At 35.9% G+C, this 22,443-nt stretch overlaps 3 protein-coding genes across 3 annotated transcripts in view; 1 reads left to right on the top strand and 2 right to left on the bottom strand.

Moving 5' to 3' along the window:
- LOC110095019 (putative disease resistance protein At3g14460) overlaps positions 1–2,367 on the top strand; it is a 7,450-nt gene extending 5,083 nt beyond the window's left edge. The window contains exon 2 of the mRNA XM_028700832.1: positions 6–2,367. Coding sequence (XP_028556665.1) covers positions 6–2,270 — 2,265 coding nt within the window. The 3' untranslated portion in view covers positions 2,271–2,367. The remainder of the gene's footprint in view (positions 1–5) is intronic.
- A 3,211-nt stretch (positions 2,368–5,578) lies between these two features.
- LOC110095028 (DNA-directed RNA polymerase II subunit 1) lies at positions 5,579–14,547 on the bottom strand. Its single transcript, XM_020820394.2, has 15 exons — positions 14,428–14,547; positions 14,216–14,319; positions 13,860–14,123; positions 12,715–13,017; positions 12,449–12,607; positions 11,918–12,079; positions 11,624–11,844; positions 11,400–11,541; positions 10,996–11,331; positions 10,596–10,882; positions 10,258–10,516; positions 7,099–10,178; positions 6,939–7,010; positions 5,924–5,977; positions 5,579–5,831 (listed from the first exon to the last, which is right to left on the bottom strand). The coding sequence occupies exons 2-15, from the start codon at positions 14,297–14,299 to the stop codon at positions 5,729–5,731; spliced, it is 5,526 nt and encodes a 1,841-aa protein (XP_020676053.1). The 5' UTR covers positions 14,300–14,319; positions 14,428–14,547; the 3' UTR covers positions 5,579–5,728.
- Positions 14,548–18,310: 3,763 nt separating this feature from the next.
- LOC110095022 (protein IWS1 homolog 1-like) lies at positions 18,311–20,491 on the bottom strand. Its single transcript, XM_028700810.1, has 2 exons — positions 20,192–20,491; positions 18,311–19,976 (listed from the first exon to the last, which is right to left on the bottom strand). Exon 2 carries the CDS (start codon positions 19,845–19,847, stop codon positions 18,369–18,371), a length of 1,479 nt encoding a protein of 492 aa, XP_028556643.1. The 5' UTR covers positions 19,848–19,976; positions 20,192–20,491; the 3' UTR covers positions 18,311–18,368.
- Positions 20,492–22,443: the final 1,952 nt, after the last annotated feature.

Consider the following 22,443-nt stretch of genomic DNA (forward strand, 5'->3'; position numbering starts at 1 on the left):
CACTTCATAAGTTGTACTTTATGGGGCTCAAATCCCTGCAGTATCTTCCTTCCTCCTTGGCAAGCCTTTCCTCACTTAAGATTTTACATGTGAGAAATGCTCCTCAACTCCAAATGTTGCCGAACATCCCTGCCTCTCTGAAAAAATTGGAACTTTGTAATCTCGAAAAATTGCAATGCATGCCTTCTTCTTTGTCCATCTCTTCTCTCGAGGTCCTTGATTTATCCTGCATTCCTCTCCTCAAATCATTGCCAGACCTACCTCCCTCTTTTCGTTCGATAAATATTTACCTTGAGAACCTGTGTTGCTGGCCTTCTTGCCTTCCTAGCCTTTCTTATCTCCAAAAAATTAGTATTATTAGTAACGCTCCTCACCTTCAAGAATTACCAGAACTCCCTTCATCCCTTTGTGAACTGAGCTTTATAAATCTTGAATCCCTACAAACTCTCCCTTCCTCATTGACAAGCCTCTATTCACTTGAGATTCTATCCATAATTAATGTTACTCAACTTCGACTACTACCAAAGTTTCCCACCTCTCTAGAACGATTATCACTTGGAAAACTCAAATCATTACAATGTTTGCCGTCTTCTTTGCAGGCCATCTCTTCTCTAAAGTATCTTTATTTAGAAGGCATTCCGCTCCTCAAATCATTGCCTGACTTCCCTCCTCCTTTGTGTTGGCTTCACCTATGTGACCTTGAGAACCTAGATTGCTTGCCTTCTAGCTTGTCCAGCCTTTCTTCTCTCCAAAAAATTAATATTGATAAAGTTCCTTTGCTCCAAGAATTACCAAACCTCCCTTCATCCCTTTGTCAATTAGCATTTACAAAGCTTAAATCTCTGCAGTTATTGCCGAATATCCCCGCCTCTCTAGAAGAATTAAGCCTTTCAGGTCTCGAAGCATTGCAGTGCCTGCCATCTTCTTTGTCCATCTCTTCCCTCAAAAGATTTCACTTGACAGAAATTCCGCTGCTAAAATCATTGCCAAACCTTCCTCCCGATTTGAAATATCTATTCATCGATAATGTTCCTCAGCTCCAACTATTGCCAAATATCCCCGCCTCTTTGGAAGAAATAAACCTTTTTGGTCTCGAAGCATTGCAGTTCCTGCCATCTTCTTTACCCATTTCTTCCCTCAAAAGACTTCACTTAACAAGAATTATGCACCTAAAATCATTGCCAGATCTTTCTCCCAGTTTGGAATATATGTCAGTCAATAATGTTTGTCAGCTCCAATTACTGCAAAACATCCCCGCTTCTTCGAAAGAATTGTACCTTTCAGATCTCGAAGCATTGCAGTGCCTGCCATCTTCTTTGTCCATCTCTTCTCTCAAAAGACTTCACTTGACAAAAATTTCGCTCCTAAAATCATTGCCAAACCTTCCTCCCGATTTGAAATATCTGTTCATCGATAATGTTCCTCAGCTCCAACTATTGCCAAATATCCCCGCCTCTCTGGAAGTATTAAACCTTTCAGGTATCGAAGCATTACAGTTCCTGCCATCTTCTTTGCCCATCTCTTCCCTTAAAAGACTTCACTTAACAGGAATTCTGCTAATAAAATCATTGCCAGATCTCCCTCCCAGTTTGGAATCTCTGTCGGTCAATAATATTCCTCAGCTCCAACTATTGCCAAATATCCCCGCCTCTCTGGAAGAATTAAACCTTTCAGGTCTTGAAGCATTACAGTTACTGCCATCTTCTTTGCCCATCTCTTCGCTCAAAAGACTTCACTTAACAGGAATTCCACTACTAAAATCATTGTCAGATCTCCCTCCGAGTTTGGAATCTCTGTCAGTCGATAATGTTCCTCAGCTTCAACTATTGCAAAACATCCCCGCCTCTCTGGAAGAATTAAAACTTTCAGGTCTTGAAGCATTGCAGTTCCTGCCATCTTCTTTGCCCATCTCTTCCCTCAAAAGACTCCACTTAAATGGAATTCAGCTACTAAAATCATTGCCAGACCTTCCTCCTAGTTTGAAATATCTGTTCATCTATAAGGTTCCTCAGCTCCAATTATTGCCAAACATTCCTGCCTCTATGGAAGAATTGCGCCTTTATGACCTCGAAGCATTGCACTGCCTGCCATCTTCTATGTCCATCTCTTCCCTCAAAGGACTTCATTTAGACAGAATTCCGGAACTTAAATCATTGCCAGACCTCCCTCCCGGTTTGAATTATCTTTCAGTTAAAGACTGTCATCCAGGGTTGATGGAGCGATATCAAAGTTTTGACAGAAGATTGCTCGCATACATGTTGTCAATATAGTTCTAGCACGGAAGACGAATAAATGCTGGTAATTAATTACTACATGATCGTGGAAATTGTATTTATCAATCTCGCATCCATTATTTTATAGTAATTATTCCAACTGAGTGAAGACAAATAATTTTTATAACTATATAATTTTTTAATAATAAATTTGTTATTTATTTTTCAAATGTGTCAAATACCAACAAATAATGAGGAGATCGCTCGAATTACGCTCCCATTGAATTCATTTTATTATTGGTTGATGCTTAAAGTAATAAATAATCTAATTGACTTTAATACTATACTAATGAAGTTCATTTATTTATTTTCATATCAAATTTGGATCAAATTTAAACATTACGAGATTTTAAATCTTATTCAAACTTTTGTTTATGTTTTCTTTTCAAATAAGTTTTCTTTTTAAATTCATGTCAAAAGTGATATTTAATAAAACTCAACTAATTATATATTTGATTCTAATAATATAAATATATAATCCAATTAACAAACATAATTAAAATTTTAAATTTTAATAAAAATGATGGATAATTATAGATTAATTTTCCAGTTTTTTATAATGTTTAAATTTTTATATAATTAAACTATGAAACGATGATATTATGGCTAAATTTCTATTTTTTTTATTATTGTTGATTTGCGCTTCTCCCCAATGCCGGAATCGGCATCCAACTAGAGATAAGCAATTCATATGAAGAGACGAAGATTCTTCAAGTGGGCTTCTCTCTTTTTCTCTCGAATGATTTTCATTTTCGCTAAAAAAAATTGGTTTCTTTTACGTAAAAAATGTGCTGCAACGACGGGTTTGGAATACATCAAGACTTTATTTTATTTTATATTGTGTCCAATTAAATACCAAAAGTAAAAAAAAAATGTATTTGAGTTACGTTGCATTCACTTTTACTCCAATCAAACAACCTCTAAATAAGCAATACTGCAACCGTCCTTTCATAGCTATCACCCTCAATTTCACAAATTTTTTTTGGTGACGAGGAAGCACTGTCTTTAGGCCAGTGAGAATCCCGATCGACCTAGCATGCAACCCACACCAATTTACACGGGCCAACACTTAAGACTGTCACTGCTTGGCAAGGGATTCGAACCAGAAACCTAGACTTTGCCCAGCCGGCTCTTCACCACCTGGACAAGCAACAGTGGGTCAATTTCACAAGTGAAGAAGTGAATTTCATAATGGAGAAATTGATGTCTACCACTTTGAATTTAAATTCTAACAAATTAACCTAAGAGATCAATTTAATGCAGAACAAAGTCGTGATATAGAAAAATTACCTATTACTAGCGAAATTTGGTCATTTTATCGGAAGATTCTTACGTTTTCGACAGAAATTTTTCCATAGCTAATAGCCATGTAGGAAACAAAATTTGACAGTAGTTTTTCCACCTGAAAAATTTTCTACGGATTTATGTAAAGGTGTGACAAACAAAGGACCGTCGGAAATTCCATCAGTATCAAGTGATTTTCCTGTAATGTTAAGAAAATGTTTTGTAACCTAAACTTAATGTCGCACTATAAATAAGATCCAAAGACACATATAAAATTGGTAAATATTAATTTATAGAGATGTGAGTAGAGTTACCTAAAATATCTTCTTCTTTTTTTCTGTCATATGATATCTTCTACTAACAAATTTGATTGATTAATTTAGAAGAGTAGCATGTTGATCTACAATAATAAGTGGTAGACTTACATGAAATCCCATATTTTTAAATTTGACCATTAGAAAAATTTATCATAACTCCTCAATTAGAATATTTGTATTATTTAAAAAATAAAATCTCTATGTAGCCTATGTATATACATGACAATATTTTGTACTGAAAAGTCAAATATTTGAGCATAAGAACTTTTTGTTTAATTAATTTTTCTATAGTCATTATAATTCTCTAAATTTTGATCTATGTGGCCTATTAATTTCTTGCTTTGAGATTTTTTTATGGGAAAAATGTTTTATTTCACTAAAATAAATATTTGAACTTTTTTTAAAAACAAATGGAAGGGCATAGAGATGTCAATGTAGCTTGAAATCTTATGCTTCTTTTTATCATTATTATAGTTTTCAAAATATTCTATTTATAGTTAAAAAATATTTTTAAATTTTCATAATTTATTTTCACTCATTTAAGGTTTTGACTAACATTATGAAAAATTAACAACCTAACTAAATTTCATATATCTAACATGGATCTTCAAAACAAGCTATAGATTTATACATGAAAAAATCAAATTTAATGAAATTTTTTTTATCTATGATAAAAAAAAATTAAGAATCTACTAAAGAAATTATAGAATAATGAAGTAAAATCTAGATCTAATTAAAAAATTAAATTTTAGATAGGAACGTTTATTTAATCTTACTTAAAGTGGTGATTAATCAATTTATATAAAAAAATTGAAACCCTAAATTTTAGCAGAAGTTGTTGGATGAAATATCTAATTAATTAAAACATCAAACTATAATAGAGGAGACTTACATTAATAGCTTTTTGAAATGCTACAACTTGTAAAGATTATTAAAAACAGAAAAAAAAATTATAATCAAAGTTGTTCCAAATAAAACCTAAATTAATATTTCTAACAATCGAATAAATCAATTTTTTTTGTATATTTTTTAATTCTTTCAATGATTTTAGAAATCAGTTAAGTCTGCCAATTAAATGCATTGTATATTTAGTGATATATTCCTCTTATTTCATGCAGAGTAGTTATGTATGTGATTCGCACCAACACAAAAGCCATAAAATAAGTATTACCTTCAAAATATAAATAAACCAAAAGCTAAAAATGTTACAAAAGGAAATAAAATAAAATTTGTTATGTATTGAACCATTAGAATTTAATTAATAATGCACGTAATTAACTATAATTCATTATGATTCAATTATATAATTAAGAGCAAATGCTTGTGAATCATTTTTAAGATAATTAAGATGGCTAAAACAAGATCAACAAGACATTTTAATTAGGACAACTTTTAGCTACTACTTTTTCACCGCTTTTAAGAAATTTTTTGAAACAAACATTATTATAAAAAATAGGAAGAAAATTATCACAAACCAAACCTAAAATGATCCAAATAATAATATCAACAGACAAAAAATGGCTAAAACAATATCAACTTAAAACTGCATTAAAACTATTGCAAACTGCAAATACTTAAAATAGTCCAATATGAGTTAACAAACCAATATAATTTAACAGCTCAACATTTGTTTTTACCTTTTCCACTTCAAAGAATATACAAAAGCCACTTTGACCACCAGCTTATTTCTGCTCAATCATTCAGAGACTTGGTACAAATGCAAACCAGAAAATCAATAAAAGTTTACAACATAAAACTGATTCATTTCTTACAAGGTTGCAAACGGCTATATCAGAAAAGGTTTATTTCTCGTTTGTTCTTCAAACATTCGAGAAATGGATATACTGAGAGATTTCAACGAGTGCTGCCCTCATCTTTGTTGCTCGTCTGTGGGGTATATTGGCTTGTTGATGAGGGGGAATAGCCTGGTGCAGTAGGTGAATAGCCAGCACTTGGACTACAAATAGATTGTTTAAAAGCATTTGTATTAGGGACGGCAATGCAAATACAAATTATTCAGATGAAAGATGATAAGAGTAGAAATTATACCTGAATTGTGGGGAACTTGGACTGTAGTCCGGACTCATGCTAGAATTATATGGGCTACAAGTTCAAATCCAAAAGATAAATTTAGTATTTTTCTCTCTTTATTCTAATTGGTGATGATTAAAACAGATGCAAACAATTCATTTTAGATAAAATTGTAGAAATGTCAGATAAAAAAGTGAATATGGACTAAAAACTAGAAAAAAAAAGGTTTGATTTTATGTTTGAACATACAAAATCCAAAATGTGAAAAGTTGTCAGAAAAAAATGTGAATATGGACTAAAAACTAGAAAAAAAAAAGTTTGATTTTATGTTTAAACATACAAAATCAGAATTACCAGCTTGTGCATGTAAAAAATCCTTAGCAACTTGTCATATTTGGATCAAAATTTCTTTGAAAAAAAAAATCATATGTTGCCCCAACTCACAGCACAAAAATCTTGATGTCTTCGCACTTAAAGTTTTACAACCAATGAGATGGCACTACTCTTCTATAAATTAGATCAAGATTTCTTCTTTGAAATCGTTTTTTGAACGGTGACATTGATGAAAACAATCATATTTCACTCCATTCACTAACTCTAGTTATCAATGATTTCACCTTTAAAATCTCAATATATATATATATATACTAATGATCGAAAAAGAGAATTTTCCCTGCATGCTTGCAATGTTATCGTAAAACTAGCAGGAGATCGCATTAAGTAGCAAAACTAATGACTTGACACATATAACTCAAAATAGCTTAAGTAAAAAAGAGAATGACAGACAGCTATAATACAACCCTAACTAAGAATAAGACAAAGTAGTTCACCAGAATAGTTTTGGAGGTTTTGGTAAGATCAGATGAGCAGATCATATAAACCAAGCATCAACTCAAATAAACTATCAATTGTATAAAAGCATGCACACAATTTTCCATCTAATTAAAAATATAAACACAGCCAAAACACTAACTGTAACAGAGGACAAAGAATCATATGGAGGCAAAACTCAAAAAGTAACAGCAAAATTTACCTGGTAGGACTATATGTAGGACTTGGGGGTGTATATGTAGGAGATGTTGGAGAATATGATGGTGAAGTTGGGCTGCAAAAAAAATAATACTAAAAATTAAATACAAAATAAAATGATTCAATAATTTACCAAAATTACCACAGCAAACTGCATCTTTTACCTGTATTTTGGAGATGAATGGCTGTATGGGCTGGAAGGAGATAATCTCGGAGATGTTGGAGAATATGCAAGAGAAGGACTATATTTCGCTGAAGGATTATAACTTGGAGAGGTAGGACTATAACTGGGGGATGTGGGGCTATAACTAGGAGAAGTTGGGCTGTAACCAGGAGAGGTTGGGCTGTAAGCAGGTGAGGTTGGGCTGTATGAGGGAGAAGTTGGACTATAGGAGGGTGATGTTGGACTGTAAGAAGGTGAAGTTGGACTATAAGATGGCGATGTTGGGCTGTAAGCGGGAGAAGTTGGGCTATAGACTGGTGAGGTTGGGCTGTAAGCAGGAGATGTGGGGCTGTAGCTAGGTGAGGTGGGACTGTAACTGGGAGAAGTGGGACTGTAAGTCGGAGAAGTCGGGCTGTAAGTGGGTGATGTCGGACTATAGCTCGGCGATGTGGGGCTATAACTTGGTGAAGTAGGAGAGTAGGATGGACTGGTAGGAGAATAAGAAGGACTAGTAGGACTATACCCTGGAGAACTAGGGCTGTATGTTGGAGAAGTGGGACTATAACCAGGTGAGGTTGGACTATAACCAGGAGAAGTAGGACTATAGCCAGGAGAAGTTGGGCTATATCCAGGTGATGATGGACTGTAGACAGGAGAGGATGGACTATAGCCTGGCGTAGAACTAGGAGAAAAGGCCATTCCACCAACGTAAGGAGAAAATTGAGCATCAGTGATAGGCGATGAGCGTATATTTGGACTGAGCAAATAACTTGGTGACATCATTCCTTCATGATAAGGGGTCCCGGAGATCGGCGAACGAGCGGGGGTCATTCCAAATTCCAAGCCCTCCATGTAACTGGGAAGCTGAAGTTCAATGGCTTGTTGAAGCATTTTATCATTTAAATATAGTGCACAACCTCCAGTGCCAATTGGTGCAAGCTGGCCAAGCATTATGTTCTCAGTGACACCTCTTAGATGGTCAGCTTCAGCAAAGACAGCAGCATCAAGGAGAATATCTACAGTTTCCTCAAAAGAGCACCTCATCATTGGTCCTGTATCATTACGATTTATACCGTGCCGAGTAATAGCCATCAAGTGGCCCCGATAAGTCATCGTGTCACAAAGGATAGCCAAATGCCGATAGTTAACATATGATCCATCAAAGGATATGACCACACGCAGCTCATCCAGAAGAGCACGACGGACGGCCTCTATCCCCAGAACTTCAATAACTTCAATCAAATGATTACTTGTTGTCCTAGATGCATCAACATTTTCATGACACATGACAGCCAACAGATTAACACCTTCTGTGTCGAGCATCCACTCCACGTCAGGTTTGAAACCTTCATCCTCATCAAACTTGTTTATCTTTCCAGACTTAATAAAAACTTTGTTAATGTCAGGAATTCCTCGAAGAGCCATCTCAGTCAACATATTGCTCTCAATCTTCTTAAGAAAGACATCATCCTCAGCAGTATCATCTTGCAATTCTCCTTTTGGAGCCTCATCATTCATGATACGTATCCGAAGAATAAGTTTCACAGCATTATCATCATTGAAAATACATGTTAAATCATCATCAAATTCACGGTTGATCTTCTCTGCGATGGCTGCCATGCTCAACTTCTTGTCAACCATCATCTCTCGGTTAAGTTCAATACGAAGCAACCAAGGAGAAATCTTCTCAGGCACAACCTCTTCATCAGGCATTTCATAATATGACTTCACAAATTCAAAATCCTCTTCAATGATTGTGCTCGTAGGATCAGGATCATACCACACTTCTGTTGCATGTGTCACACTACGTAAAGTAGTATACTCCAAGGCGCACTGTACATTCTTTGCTAATTCCTTTTTCTTGTTTACCTCAGGTTTCAAATAGACGGAAAGTGATGGAGTCTTGATTTTCTTAGCAACATTTATGATCTCTCTCAACCTGGGCACACCCAGAGTAACATTCTTGGCACTAACACCAGCATAGTGGAAAGTATTCAACGTCATCTGGGTAGCTGGTTCTCCAATTGATTGAGCAGCCACACACCCGATCATTTCACCAGGGGCAACCAGAGACTGAAGAAAACGTGATTCTATTTCACCAATGACCCATTCAAAAGCTTCACGTGTAAGCCTGTACTCTTTCAATACCCGTTTGCTTGCAAAGGTGCTCCGTAGCAAGATATTGAATAATAAAGTGGCATTTTTCTGTGCCTCCATGCTCAGAAAATCATCACCAGGCACAACTTTAAGCCTTTCTTGCAGCTTATCAACAGCCTCCACAATCTCCATCGGATGCATGTCAGATGGCCTTCGCAGATCAACTTTAAATGTCTTTTGTGCATTCCAAATGAGCCTTTTTAAATTCACTGGCATTGGCCATGAGTTATCTCCACCGGTAGTAATCTCCGTGCCCAGCTGATACCGATCTACCACTAGTTTTTGGACCTCAGCATCAAAAACATTTTTGAACTCCCGAATGGTTTTCAGATCCTCAACATGTTCAGGCAACATATAACTAGGGTTCCAGTTGTTATCATCAATCTCATACCTATAGACTTTGTCAAACTCAACTTTTTTCATCTTCACGGAATCCAACTTTTGTGATTCAATCCAAACAGCATCCATGCCATCTTCTCCGTAAAGGAACTGGATAACATCACCCAATGAATTTCTAACAGTGCCATCATATTTGACCATTATATCCTCCATAGCCTTCACAAGACGACGTTGAATATAACCAGTCTCAGAAGTCTTCACTGCTGTGTCAATTAGACCTTCCCTACCACCCATAGCATGAAAAAAGAACTCCTGTGGGGTTAAACCACGGAGGTACGAGTTCTCCACAAAACCACGACTTTCAGGACCATAATCATCTTTGGTGAAGTGAGGTAATGTTCGACCGAGGAATCCATATGGAATACGTTTTCCCTCCACATTCTGCTGCCCCACGCAGGCAGTCATCTGTGAAATATTAATGAAACTACCCTTTGATCCTGCGGTAACCATCGCCTTCAGATTATTACTCTCTGAAAGACTTTTTTGAGCACTGCTTCCAGCATCATCTCGAGCCTTGTTCAACACCTGAGAAGGAAAAGAGCTGATTAAAAGCACGTCAACTACAAACTTAATTTACTAGCAAGGCAAAGGCAAAATGGGATACTTGATTCACTCTATTCTCAAAAGACTCCATCATGGTTCGTCCTGGCTCAGGTTCCAATTGTTTCTCCTGGGCCTGCTTGATAAGCTCTTTGACATCATTTTTGGCTTTTGAAATTGTTTCATTAATTTTCTCCATTGTTGCAACATCAGCAATTGTATCTCCAATTCCAATGCTAAATCCATTCTGTAAAAGCCAATAATTAACGAGCCACTGAGTGTGTCCCAAAAACTTTCGGGCTGCATCCGGGCCAACCTCCTCCCTGAGCATATATAAGCACACTATTAAACAGTACTACACATTCAGAAAAAACCAAGTCAGCTACTAGATGCATGACATACCAGATAACATGAATCAGACTACCAGTAGATGTCCCCATGGTCTTTTTGCAGAGAGTTCCAGACAGAAGCTCTCCTCTTTCAATGCGAACTTGCGTATCTCCTGGAGTGATAAATCCTGTTTCTGACTCAGCATGCCATGCTGAAAACCTTATCAAGTTAATCTGCTTTGGTATGATCAGATTAAATACTTGTTTTCCCGTCCAAAGAGGCCTAGGTTTCAAAATAGCTGGAGCAGGAATTTTCCCATCGAAGTCCTCCCACCACATCAAAATATTCATGAACACATCCTGCCAGCCCAAATTTGCATGCATCCAGCAGTTCAGTAAATAGTAAATAAGAAGGAATAAAAAGGATGGGGAAAAGTTGGTTCCAGATAATGAAAGAATTAGCAAAACAAAACCTTTTCTATGAATGTGTCTCTTTTGGTGATCTTCCGACATCCTAATAGTGTATCCTGAACAATACCCATAACAGGCCGATTTGATTGAGGAGAAACAATGCATTTTGGTACCATCATAAGTTCCAAGACCTCTGCTCTAGTTTCAAATGACTGGGGAACATGCATGTTCATCTCATCTCCGTCAAAATCAGCATTGTATGGAGAGGTCACAGATAAATTTAGGCGAAAAGTTGAGTAAGGCATGATTTTTATACGGTGACCCATGATTGACATTTTGTGAAGACTAGGCTGACGATTAAAAAGCACAAAATCCCCATCTTGCAAATGCCGTTCCACCTGGTAGAAGTTTAAAAATATGTGAACATCTGTAAAATCGCAAAGGATGATAATATAACACATCCTACCTTGTATCCAAGCTCAAGGTGGTGGTCACTACTTTTTTTCAAATATCGAAGGTCAAGTCTCTGTCCATCTTCCCTAATTATGTACTTCGCACCTGTCTTCCCAGGAGGAGGATGAGGTCCATACTCCACCAATTCCTTGAGCCTGGTAAGAATTTAACCATTAAAACACAAACATACAAAAGTACATTAGATACGGAATATCTTCTCAATAAGAATTTAGGGACCTCTCAATGTTATATGGAGTCACAGTTTCTGGGTAAGTTAAATTCAAAGCTATGCTCCATGGTACTCCCAACTCATCAATGTTAATTGTTGGATCTGGAGTTATGACCGTCCGAGCTGAAAAATCAACTCGCTTTCCCATCAAATTACCTCTGATCCTACCCTCTTTTGCCTTCAGCCTGCTACAAATTGATTTAATAGGCCGCCCAGATCGCTGGGTAGCCTGTGATTGGAAGAAAATAAATAATAAGATAGACATTAACAGAAAATATGTAGAATATGAAGAATTTGCATACCCTTGGCTGACCAGGAAGTTCATTATCGAAGTACGTTGCAATATGAAATTGCAGTAACTGAGCAAATTCTGTTATTATATGAGCAGGAGCTCCATTCCTTTCTTGCCGCCTTAAGTTTTCATTATGTCTAATTATCATTGCAAGTTGATGAGTCAAATCATCCTGTCCATATCAAGAAGTACCATAATACATTAGGAGTTATTACCAGTAAAACTATTAAAAAATTGTTAAGCTTAAGGAACAGCAGGAAGATACCCAAGCCTCTTACAAAACAAGAATAAGAACTTTATACAAGACTAACCAAGAGTGACAATGGAGCTCTCAAAAGCCAAAACATTATATGTTATGGTACCAAAGAACTATAAAAAGTACTGCCAAGCAATTAAAATGTATAAAATATATTTGGCTATGTGCTTCAAATCTCTAATTAATTACCGCTTTTTCTTGAAAGTTTGAAAAGACTTGCCAATTAACAAATCATTATATGAACTGAGAGGATACAACAAAAGAGTCATACTGATATGAACCCACCTCACTTCTGGAAGAGGTGTCCATCATCACAGATGGCCTCACGGGAGGAGGAGGAATTGGTAGGACTTGTAATATCATCCAATCAGGTCGAGCATACTTTGGATTCAAACCAAGCAATTGACAATCCTCATCACTTATCCTCTTCAGAACACTGAGCACCTGGTGTCATTCAGGTAGGAGCCAGTAAGTTTGGAATTATGTGAAAAGAATGGAGAAAGGAGGTTAAAAAAATGAATATGCTCCCAACACATTCAAACAATCACTACCCTCTCCGCAGAAAGAATTTGTTTTCTTTCAACAGGCTCAGGAAGCTGCTCTTGGTCCTCTGATTTCTTCTTTGGAGCTTTATATTCAGCAACCATTTTCATGCCATCAACAGTAATGTTAGGCTGCTGAGCACCACATCCACCTCGGCTCTTCTTAATAGGTTCTTCAGAATCTTGTTGGCCTTGAAGATCAATATCATCACCGCCTGCACATTTCTTCTTGCTTTTACAGGCATCATAAATTCTTTTTAGCCTGTTCTTTGGATTTCTGATTTTTAAAGCTTGTTTAAATCGTGTATCTTCCTGAGAAAATGCAATGCTTGTTAATAGGGAGATGGCCAAGCATGAAAATAAGTAAAGCTAAAGAAAATAAAAATAAAGCCATGAAAAGCATAGCAAACACTAATAACAAATGAAAATCATGGATGTATCCAAAAGAAAATCTAAATGATCGTTAAAAGACATGAAGTCATGGATGTTAAATGATAAAGGTCAGAATTAGCAGGATCTACTTCAGAGGAACCTGTTGAAGATCACACTCCTCCCCCTCCATCCTACATCCGCCCAACCCAAATTTCTACCCTAGATAGAACAGTCTTGGGTTCCACTTTGTAGCCAATCAAAATAAGATCTATTGAGCACACAGATTGAAAATGTTAGAAATTGAACCTTTCCTTAACTTGCCATTGAATGGCCCACTAAAACTGCTACTTTCAATCATCCTTTAAACATTAAGGCTAGTTAAATATCTCTATTTTCTTCAGTTGTTCTGTGCCTTCGCCAGCATATGTAGAATAATATGAACTATTTCTCAGGTTCATAAATGCACAGGTCAATTTAGGTTATCCAAAGTTCTCATTGGCAGACAATAAAGCTCATAACCATTTTAAAAATGCAAAGTCAAGTGCATCAAGCACATGTTGAGTCAAAATACAGGTATCAAGTTAAAGCTAGCATCAAACAAAAGAAGCCCCTTTGTTTCATGTTTGTCAACTTCTCTTCAAGAGCAGTGTAATGAATTTTAGAGTCACCTATCTCTAGCTTTTTTTTTTTTTTTAATTTATGGACCAATTCACCATCAACAGAAAGTGCAACTCCAACATTAACAGATAGATGACAAAAATAAATCTGAAGAAATATCAAACCTCATCAGCAAGGATCTTGGAGCAATTGAAGCAAACACATCTCATAATAGCAAGCACAGTCTTCATAAAGCCGATATGGTACATTGGCTTGGCGAGCTCAAGGTGACCAAAGTGGCCGGAGCACTCAGCCATGTTAGCCATGCAAGTTTCGCATTTCATCTTCCGGTCAATGGTCCCCAGCCGCGGGTCGCTAAGCCCACCCGGCTTCGGCTTGCCCCTCTCCATAGTCTCCCCGTGCTCGATCTGTGCCACTGACATTTGTCGCTGCAATCACAACCACACAAACTTATCATATTTCAAACCCCCAAATCAAACTCTTAAAAACATAGAGAAAACGAGAAGGTTTGAGATATTACAATTTCATCAGGGCTGAGGATGCCGAACTGAACGCATCGCACCTTGGCAACCTCTGCTGGGGAGTAAGGGAAACGTATGTCCATGTCTACTGATGCAAGTTGACCTGCAGGTAGGAGAAGTTCTGCAAATTAGGGTTTTGGAAAAGGAACGTAAATTGGAGTTCAGGAGCTTGATCAAATCAAAACTTAGCCGGTGATCGACAGATTCTCAACTTAAAAATCCAGCTTTGTTCGGACTGCTAAGGTGCAGTGAGAAAACAAGATAACTGAGGAGGAATGGCTGCAGATCCCCTGAGAGAACAGACGAGAGGGTTCCGCAAGAAAAAAAGAAGACTCTTTGTGGTTTGAGGGGTTATTTATAGACGACGAAGATGAGACTACGCCCGTTGACAGCTGTGAAAAATCTGCACCGTTCATCTCTAAACCGGTGATTACGAAGCAAAGACATTTCATCCGTGTGATTTGCGTTGCTAAAGAGGTTGGACGGTTTCAGTCTCATTCCGGCGGAGATAAATATTAGAATTTGCCTTTAGATTTTTTTTATTATTATTATTATTTTTTTTTTTTTTTGACATTTAGGTCATTTAAGGTAAACTCATACACACAATGCATACACAAAGACTCGAACCTAAGACCTCTTAGTTGGAAGCATAAGCTTTCAACAAACAAACTAAGGTGAGCTCCGTAGAATTTGCCTTTAGATGTAAATGATAATAGAGAAAAAGCATTCATGTAATTAACCTCACATAATATGATAAAGGCTTAATGTTGTTGTCAAGGGCAGAATCATGTGCATTTCATAATTTAATTTTACTTTATAGGAGGGTAGTTTCAAAATTTTTGCCAACCCACCCCCCCCGCCTAAAAACTAATTTTTTTCTAATATGTTCGTTCTTCTCTTCACGCCGCATTTCCCTCAATATTATTCATTAGTTTCCCACGATGTTGCCACCTGTTCGGCTAGTCCATCCACCACCAACATCCTCTCCTCCATCCTCTTGTCCGGCTACTACTTCTTCGAGTTTCACACTCTCTCCATCAATTGTTCTAAGAACTAAATCTTCATCCTCTTTTCCATCATTGCTTTTCACTATCCCATGCTCCGGTTGTGAAACCTCCAACAATTTATCCCTCTTCAGCTTCAATAATCAAGCATTCTTCCTCTTCTCCATCTCCCGCTTTGATGAATAAGACTCCATCCTCCTCTCCTCCCCTACTCCAACTACTAAGACTCCATCCCTTTTTGTAATAATATGAATTTCAATGTTGTGTCTAGTTGAAAAAGAAAAAGGGAAGAGAGAGAAGATTTTTCGGGGTGTTACAAATTGATATCGAAACAGTTGTTGGAAGAATTTTTTGAATTATTACCAGAGCTATAAGGAAATTGTTTTTGAGTTGGGTGCGGTAGATTGGGTAGATTAAGTTGCATTGGTTTGCATTCATAATTGATTGCGTAAGTGAATGATATGTGATTGAATGAATTGTATGAGTGTATGATGGGAATTGATACAATTTGTCAAATTTTGATTCGTGATTTGTTTCGATTCAATTTGAGTTTTAATTTTACAGATTTTGTATATTAATTTTATGCCCAAATCCTTTAGGTAAATGTTAGGGACGACATTTTTTTAAGGTGAGTAGATTGTAATAATCTAAATTTCAGTGTTGTATCTTGCTACAGAAGAAAGAGGAAAGAGATAATATTTTTGGGGCATTACATATTCTCCTTACCCTACCTCGTCTTCCTCTTCTTCTCTTACCATTTCCCTTCTTCGTCCACTCTTCCATCCCAAGCAAAAATCAACCATCGAGTTCTTCAATTCACCTACAATCCCAACACCAAGACCGGGAGCATCAGAGTTTTCACCTCCACCTTCTTCAACTCCAGGCAGTAGCGGCGATGGGTTTCCCGTGACACCTAGTACCTCCTCCAAGTCCACCTCAATGAAAATACCCTCCTCCTCATCCCAAACTCCATAAGTTTCAAGACTTTCTTATACGATATTTTCTTTGTTCTTTGATGATGTTGTTCTGTTTTATTTTTTTCCCCTTCTTTTTGTGAATTGGTGATCATATGTTGATCTTTGAGTGCAAATTGTTCTTCCCCTTTTTATTAATAAAAATACAAAATTGAACTTATTGACTTTTTCTTATAATTACATTAAGTTCTTTCATTTATAATTACCTTAATTTAATCAACATCGGTAGCTAAAATTTTTAAACTTTTGAGATCAAATAACAACAGAGGCATTGTTCCACTTCAAAAGCAAATGATGATAAATTCAAAATTTATCAATTTTTCTCTCCCTATTCACTTTCTTAGTGAAGGCTTGAATTCATTTAATTAATACATTTACAATATATATGATTATAAAAGGATCCACAATGCTTTGGTTGGAAAATGTTAATTTTCCAATATCATAAATATTAGTCTTAATTTTGTGAGTTATTGATTATTATTCTCCAAATGAATAAATACGAATGTATCACTCATTCCCTCCTACTAATAGAGCAATTAATTTTACACTCAGTATCAACCAAATCCTAATATTTCTAATTGATCATAGCTTTGCATCTCGCAACAATAAATGCCTAACGTTCGCCAACTAAGAAGCCTAATGTATGCTTTGTTGGTTATAGAATGATAATGCTGATTACCCATCGTTGTTCAACTTTTGAACTTTCTCAATTATCATTACTTGATGATTCCAACAACTAAATTATGATATCAAATAACTCAATGCATTTATTGCTCGCTTTCTTGATTTCTCGATCTCTTTTCGTAAAAAGAAAATGACCAAGTTTATCGCCCATCATTATCCATTTTTTTAAGTTACCCATCAACCAATGCACAAAGCATGCAAAATGATCGAAGTTTGGCGTTCACCAGCTAGTAATGTTCAACCTTACTAATTACTAAGTTAATTGATTGTCGACCATTGCTCGATTATGGACATTCCCTATCAATCATTTTGCATATTATTTCTTATAGAACACAAAATATTATCTTACTTCCTTTGTTAAATCAGAAAACTTATATGATTAAATGAATAGCAAGCTAACCAACCTTTAACAACAACCCAACTATCTCCATCATTTTAATTCGCATATATATATTTCTTTCTCTTTCAATCATCTTTGTATTCTTTCCTCAACAAAGGTTTCTTACATTATTTTCTCGTTTCCCAAACACTCAAATAAACTTTTATGTCTAGAATTTGATAGAGCATGGATGACATTTTCTTCCCCATCTCCTTCTTTTCTCCTATCATATGGGCATAATTAAACTTTTATCTCTTAAGTTGGCAAGGGCAGACATACTGGGTTGGTCTGGTCAAGAGTACTATAATTTTAATTTTTTGCATAATAATCATTCATGCTTTTTATAATCTTATTTAACTTCAACAACAAAAAATTTCTAATTTTCATACTTTTATTTCCTTGAATGATAGAATTCTATTTACATATTTATTACAAGATTTTTACATCATTATGCATCAAATTCAAAACTCAAGTCTATCAACTCAATTTATTCATTTTAAATAAGAAAAAAATATTAAAACATAATCGGAAATTAGTAGCCCTTCGAATGATTTCAAAGAAATACCAAAAACAAAAGATCGGTTTTGTCAGACCCATTCAGCTGAAAGGCCACAAAAAAGGCCTACAAATTTTTTCAGTTTCGGCTTCTAAGAAAATTATTAATTAGTCTAAAAAATAATTAAGACTCCTAATTAACCTAAATTCATTATGTAGAAAATAATTTATTAAAAAAATTAATTAAAAATTTCAATTAAAAAAGAATTTTGTATTAATAACCTTAATCTCATAATATTAATTCCATCATCATAATAGCACCTTGTATTGATTTGCTTTAAAACACTTGGCGATGTCAAGAGATCTTAGCCTCAAGGATTGTTTTCAAATTTTTTTTTAAAAAAAAATTTAATAAATGAATATAATTTTTTATGATAAATTAATTTTAAATGAATGCTCTAATAAATATGACAAAAAATATTTCAATTAAATATTATTTAATCAAGAAAATAAATGATCTAACTAACATTATAGAATAATTTATCCATTGTAATTTAAAAAGCTGTACAACAGCACAACAACTCTAAAAACAAACGTTCAGCAGCTTCGTCCTGGTTTAGCCCTCCACATTGAGTTTTGATGCCCAAAGCTGCTTCCTTTTAGGAGCTTTCAACAGCTGCAGCTTCCTACTCAACTTTTGACGCTGTTGATTTTGCACAGCTTGTTTTGCCTGAGCTCTTATTTCTTCAGGATCTATTTTTGATTGTGGACGCACAACAAAAACCAAGGGTGATGCTTCTGGCAAAGAAGCATGTTGTCTTGAAGCAGCCTGGAGGGATTTTTTTCTCTGAGAAAATTCATCAAGATCTTCATCTCTAGATTCCTGTTCGGGTATGTTTACAGGCTTTGGAGCTGGCCTCCTGTAAGGAATTCTCTCATCCTCGTAACTCCGCAGGTCCTCAAATCTAGTGCTCTTATTAAATATTGGTCGGCTCCATCTATCCACCAACTCTTTTGCAAGCTTCCTATTAGATGTCGCCTCTTCATCAGATCTCGACAAAAACATAATAACCTTCCCAAGGCCGCTTTGCTTTAGCTGTTCTCTTCGATCGTACTGCTCTAAATCAATAGGAAACTCAGATAGTAATTTCAGTATGGCGGTTCGAATATTCATATTAGGTAAGCTTCCATCTGGCAAAGGTTCTAACCAGTTCTTTAGAAGCGTAAGTACTCCATGATCTAAAAATTCAAGCTGAAATTTCTTTTTAGAAAGAACATCTATAAGAAACGGTAGCTTCTGGAGTTTATTAATGGCTGGCTTATTTTGCCTATTCAATTCCGCATCTTCTTCAGCAGTAACTTCAAGTTCAGCCATAAAATCTTCGATGACCATGGCAAGCTCAGCAGGTGATTTTTCATTTTTCTTCTTTTTACCGCCTTTAAAGAGCTTATTCTTCATCTCATTATCCTCCTCTGCTTGTGGAGCATACCCAATAAATCCAGATTCATTGTCATTACCAAAGTGATCAACTTGATCAACCCCAATATCAATTGCGAAAGCATCATGATCGTATGCTGTTCTAGCACCTTCTCGATCACCCTCTAAATCATCACCAGTAATAGCATCCCATAACTCCTGCACCTCAGGATCACTTGCATGGTTAGACGAACCAACTCCATAACCACCCTTTGAACCCGAGGGGGATGCTTTTCTAGTAGATCTGCCTGACTTTGGTAACACTTTCCTCTTCTCCTTGCTGCTCGAGTCCTTTCCCAATGACATTTTTTTCCTCACCGGCTCTTCCTCATCCCAATCATCTAAATCCTCCCCATGAAATGCCTTCCCATTCGTGCTCCCGCTATGCTCTGGCGAGCTCTGCTTTACGACCTTCTTGATTAACCTCTTCCTTCGCTTTCTAAACTTGCCTTCGTCATATGTTGGTGTAGGCGACCGTTCACTTCGCCATTCGTCGCTGCTTTTATCGTCAAATTTATGTCTGGTGTAAGGCAAAGGTTCCCTATCAAGCATCAAGTCACCTGGATCCATAAGAGCCACTCCATCCTCATCAATGTATGGATCGTTCTCGTAGTCCATGGCACCGAACAGAGCAGATAATATAGGAAAACGATTAGCGGAGAAAAATCACGATAATTGAAAGTCCACCCAAATTTGTTGTTTGCTAGCAGGATTGGAGCAAGATTTAACCCGCAATATTGTTCGACCCTGCCAAATGGTAAGAAAAAAAAACTGCTTTAAATCCTACAGTTTCCTGAATTAAATATCCAAATTTGTTCCAACTGCTAAGATGTAGTGAGAAATCGGGAAAACACAAATCAAAGGTCCTATAAAATCAATGGAATAAAATATCAAATAAAAAAAAAATCAATGGAATAAAAAATGAAGGTTTAATACGGATTGATAGGACAATTGAATGATACCTGCGGAAACTAAAAGCTCTTTTCCCAAACGAAGTTGTCTTGGCCAATTACAACCGCCGCCGAATCCGCTGGCCCTCAATGTCGCAAATCAAGTGGTCGTCGACGTAGGTCTGCTACGAAATTCTTCTTCCCTCTTCCTCTTGACCTTCTCAAAGGCTCTCACTTCTCTGTTCTCCCTCGCCTCGCCTATCATAGCCTTATATTAGAGCCTAGACTCTAATATAATGCCTAAACGTTGCAGCCTGACGGCCAAGATAGGATTTCGGAAGGGTAAATAGACTCTTAACCACTTATTACTCAACAAAAAGGCTTCATTCCAGCCTTCAATAAAGGGGTATATGACCTGGACTTTGTTAGAAATTAAGATAAATGTTTTTTTTTTTTTTTTTTTTTTTAATTTTTTTTTTTTTTTTTTTTTTGCATCCGTAGCTCGCCCTAAAAAACAGGAAAAAATATTTCTTGGTTGCTCTCTTATGGATGAACGGCAGCCACCTCATCAATATTTATATAAATAAGAAAATTTATTTTTGGCTGTCACCGGACAGTCCGGCGGTGAATCAGGATACACCACATCACCCAGTACACAACACCGGTACACATCCAAAAAAAGATGATGTGGTGCGTCCTGATTCGTCTCCGAATGGCTTTCGATGACTGCACAGAATAATTTCCTTCGTGCAGATCTTGAGAGTTAAATAATTTAATTTTACATAATATTGCTCCTAATTCGTTTAATAAATATCGACATTATAGCAAAATCCTGTAAGGAAACAATTGCATTAATTTTACTTTTTAACATTTATTTGCCCCTTCAAAATGATACAATAATATCGATTATTATGTTTTCATAGCAGGCAATCACCAGCATGATTCTTTGTAAAACACTCAAATAGACTGTTAGATTATAACAAACATCTCTAATTATAGCCTAACATCTGTACGCCACTATAACACATATCTCAGTTACAAGAATGGGTGTACAAGTTCTATTACACAGAATTATAATTAGCATTTCTTGAACTATATTTGCTTTATTACTATTCTATTAGCTTTTCTACATGGTATCAGAGCTTTTCGGTTCACAACCCAATACCCACTGCGGTGGCAGCTTCCTTCTTTCCCCACGCCGAAGACGCCTCAACAGAAGTCACCAACGAAGACGTCACCATTCCTTCCTCACTGAAGTTCCTCATTTCGAATATCAAAACATCATCCCTATTCAGTTGTCTAACAACAACTATTCCACATGGCGGCCGAAAATCCTAAAGCTATTTCGTACAAATAGATATGCCAGTCTCATGGACAACTCCATTGATGCTCCTCCCCTCCTCGATCCATATGGCATCTCCAGACCAAATAAGACTTATACCCGGACATTAGTCGACCAAAACCTTGCAGTCGTGCTCTGTTCCACCATCACAACTAGTATTCACCCATACATCTTCTATCTAGACATCTATGTTGATATTTGGTGCACACTCGAACGACGACTTCAAGCTAATAATAGGTTGCACGTTATACAGCTCAAAAATGAGATGCATCACATCTCCATGGGACAACTAATGATGCTCCAGCACCTTACCAATGTCAAGAGTCGTCAACAACATCACAGCGGCTGATTGCTTCATCAACAATGAAGACATTCTCCTATACACACTCAACGGAGTTTTTTTTTTTCTTATATACGAGCTCTTAATTAGTTCATTCAGAATAGGGTGACGAGAAATTAGTAGCCCTACAAAATTTTCAACTTCGATTTCGAAGAAAATTATTAATTAGTTTAAATAATAATAAAAACTCATAATTGTCTAAATTCTTTATTTAAAAAAATTTTATTAAAAAAATAAAATAAAATTTTCAATTAAAAAAGAATTTTGGATTAATAACCTTAATCTCCTTAGAGACAAATAATTAATGCTTTAAATTATTTATGATTTATTACACCGATATTTAAGTTATTTAGGCTTTTTTTTTCAAAATTATCAACATCGACATTAATATTAATCTTGTCTCTAGGATTGTTTTCAAAATGATTAAAAAAAAACTAATAAATGAATATAATTTTTTATGATAAATTAATTTTAAATGAATGCCTTAATAAATATGACATAAATATTTCGGTTAAATATTACTTAATCAAGAAAAAAATGATCTAACTAACATTATAAATTAATTTATCCAAAGTAATATAAAAAACTGTGTACAGCAACACAAGAACTCTTAAAATAAGCATTCAGCAGCTTCGTCCTGGT

The sequence above is a fragment of the Dendrobium catenatum genome, unplaced genomic scaffold (genome assembly GCF_001605985.2).
Source record: "Dendrobium catenatum unplaced genomic scaffold, ASM160598v2 fragScaff_scaffold_1595, whole genome shotgun sequence".
Lineage (NCBI taxonomy): Eukaryota > Viridiplantae > Streptophyta > Magnoliopsida > Asparagales > Orchidaceae > Dendrobium > Dendrobium catenatum.

What these genes read in the sequence shown, in the direction of transcription:
- LOC110095028 (XM_020820394.2), bottom strand. Translation starts at nt 14,299, where the DNA reads ATGGACATACGTTTCCCTTACTCCCCAGCAGAGGTTGCCAAGGTGCGA. An exon ending in AAATTCTTTCTGCGGAGAGG is followed by an intron (nt 12,608 to 12,714) that starts GTAGTGATTGTT and finishes GAATGACACCAG; the next exon opens with GTGCTCAGTGTTCTGAAGAG. An exon ending in ACTCCATATAACATTGAGAG is followed by an intron (nt 11,542 to 11,623) that starts GTCCCTAAATTC and finishes AATTCTTACCAG; the next exon opens with GCTCAAGGAATTGGTGGAGT.
- LOC110095022 (XM_028700810.1), bottom strand. Translation starts at nt 19,847, where the DNA reads ATGGACTACGAGAACGATCCATACATTGATGAGGATGGAGTGGCTCTT.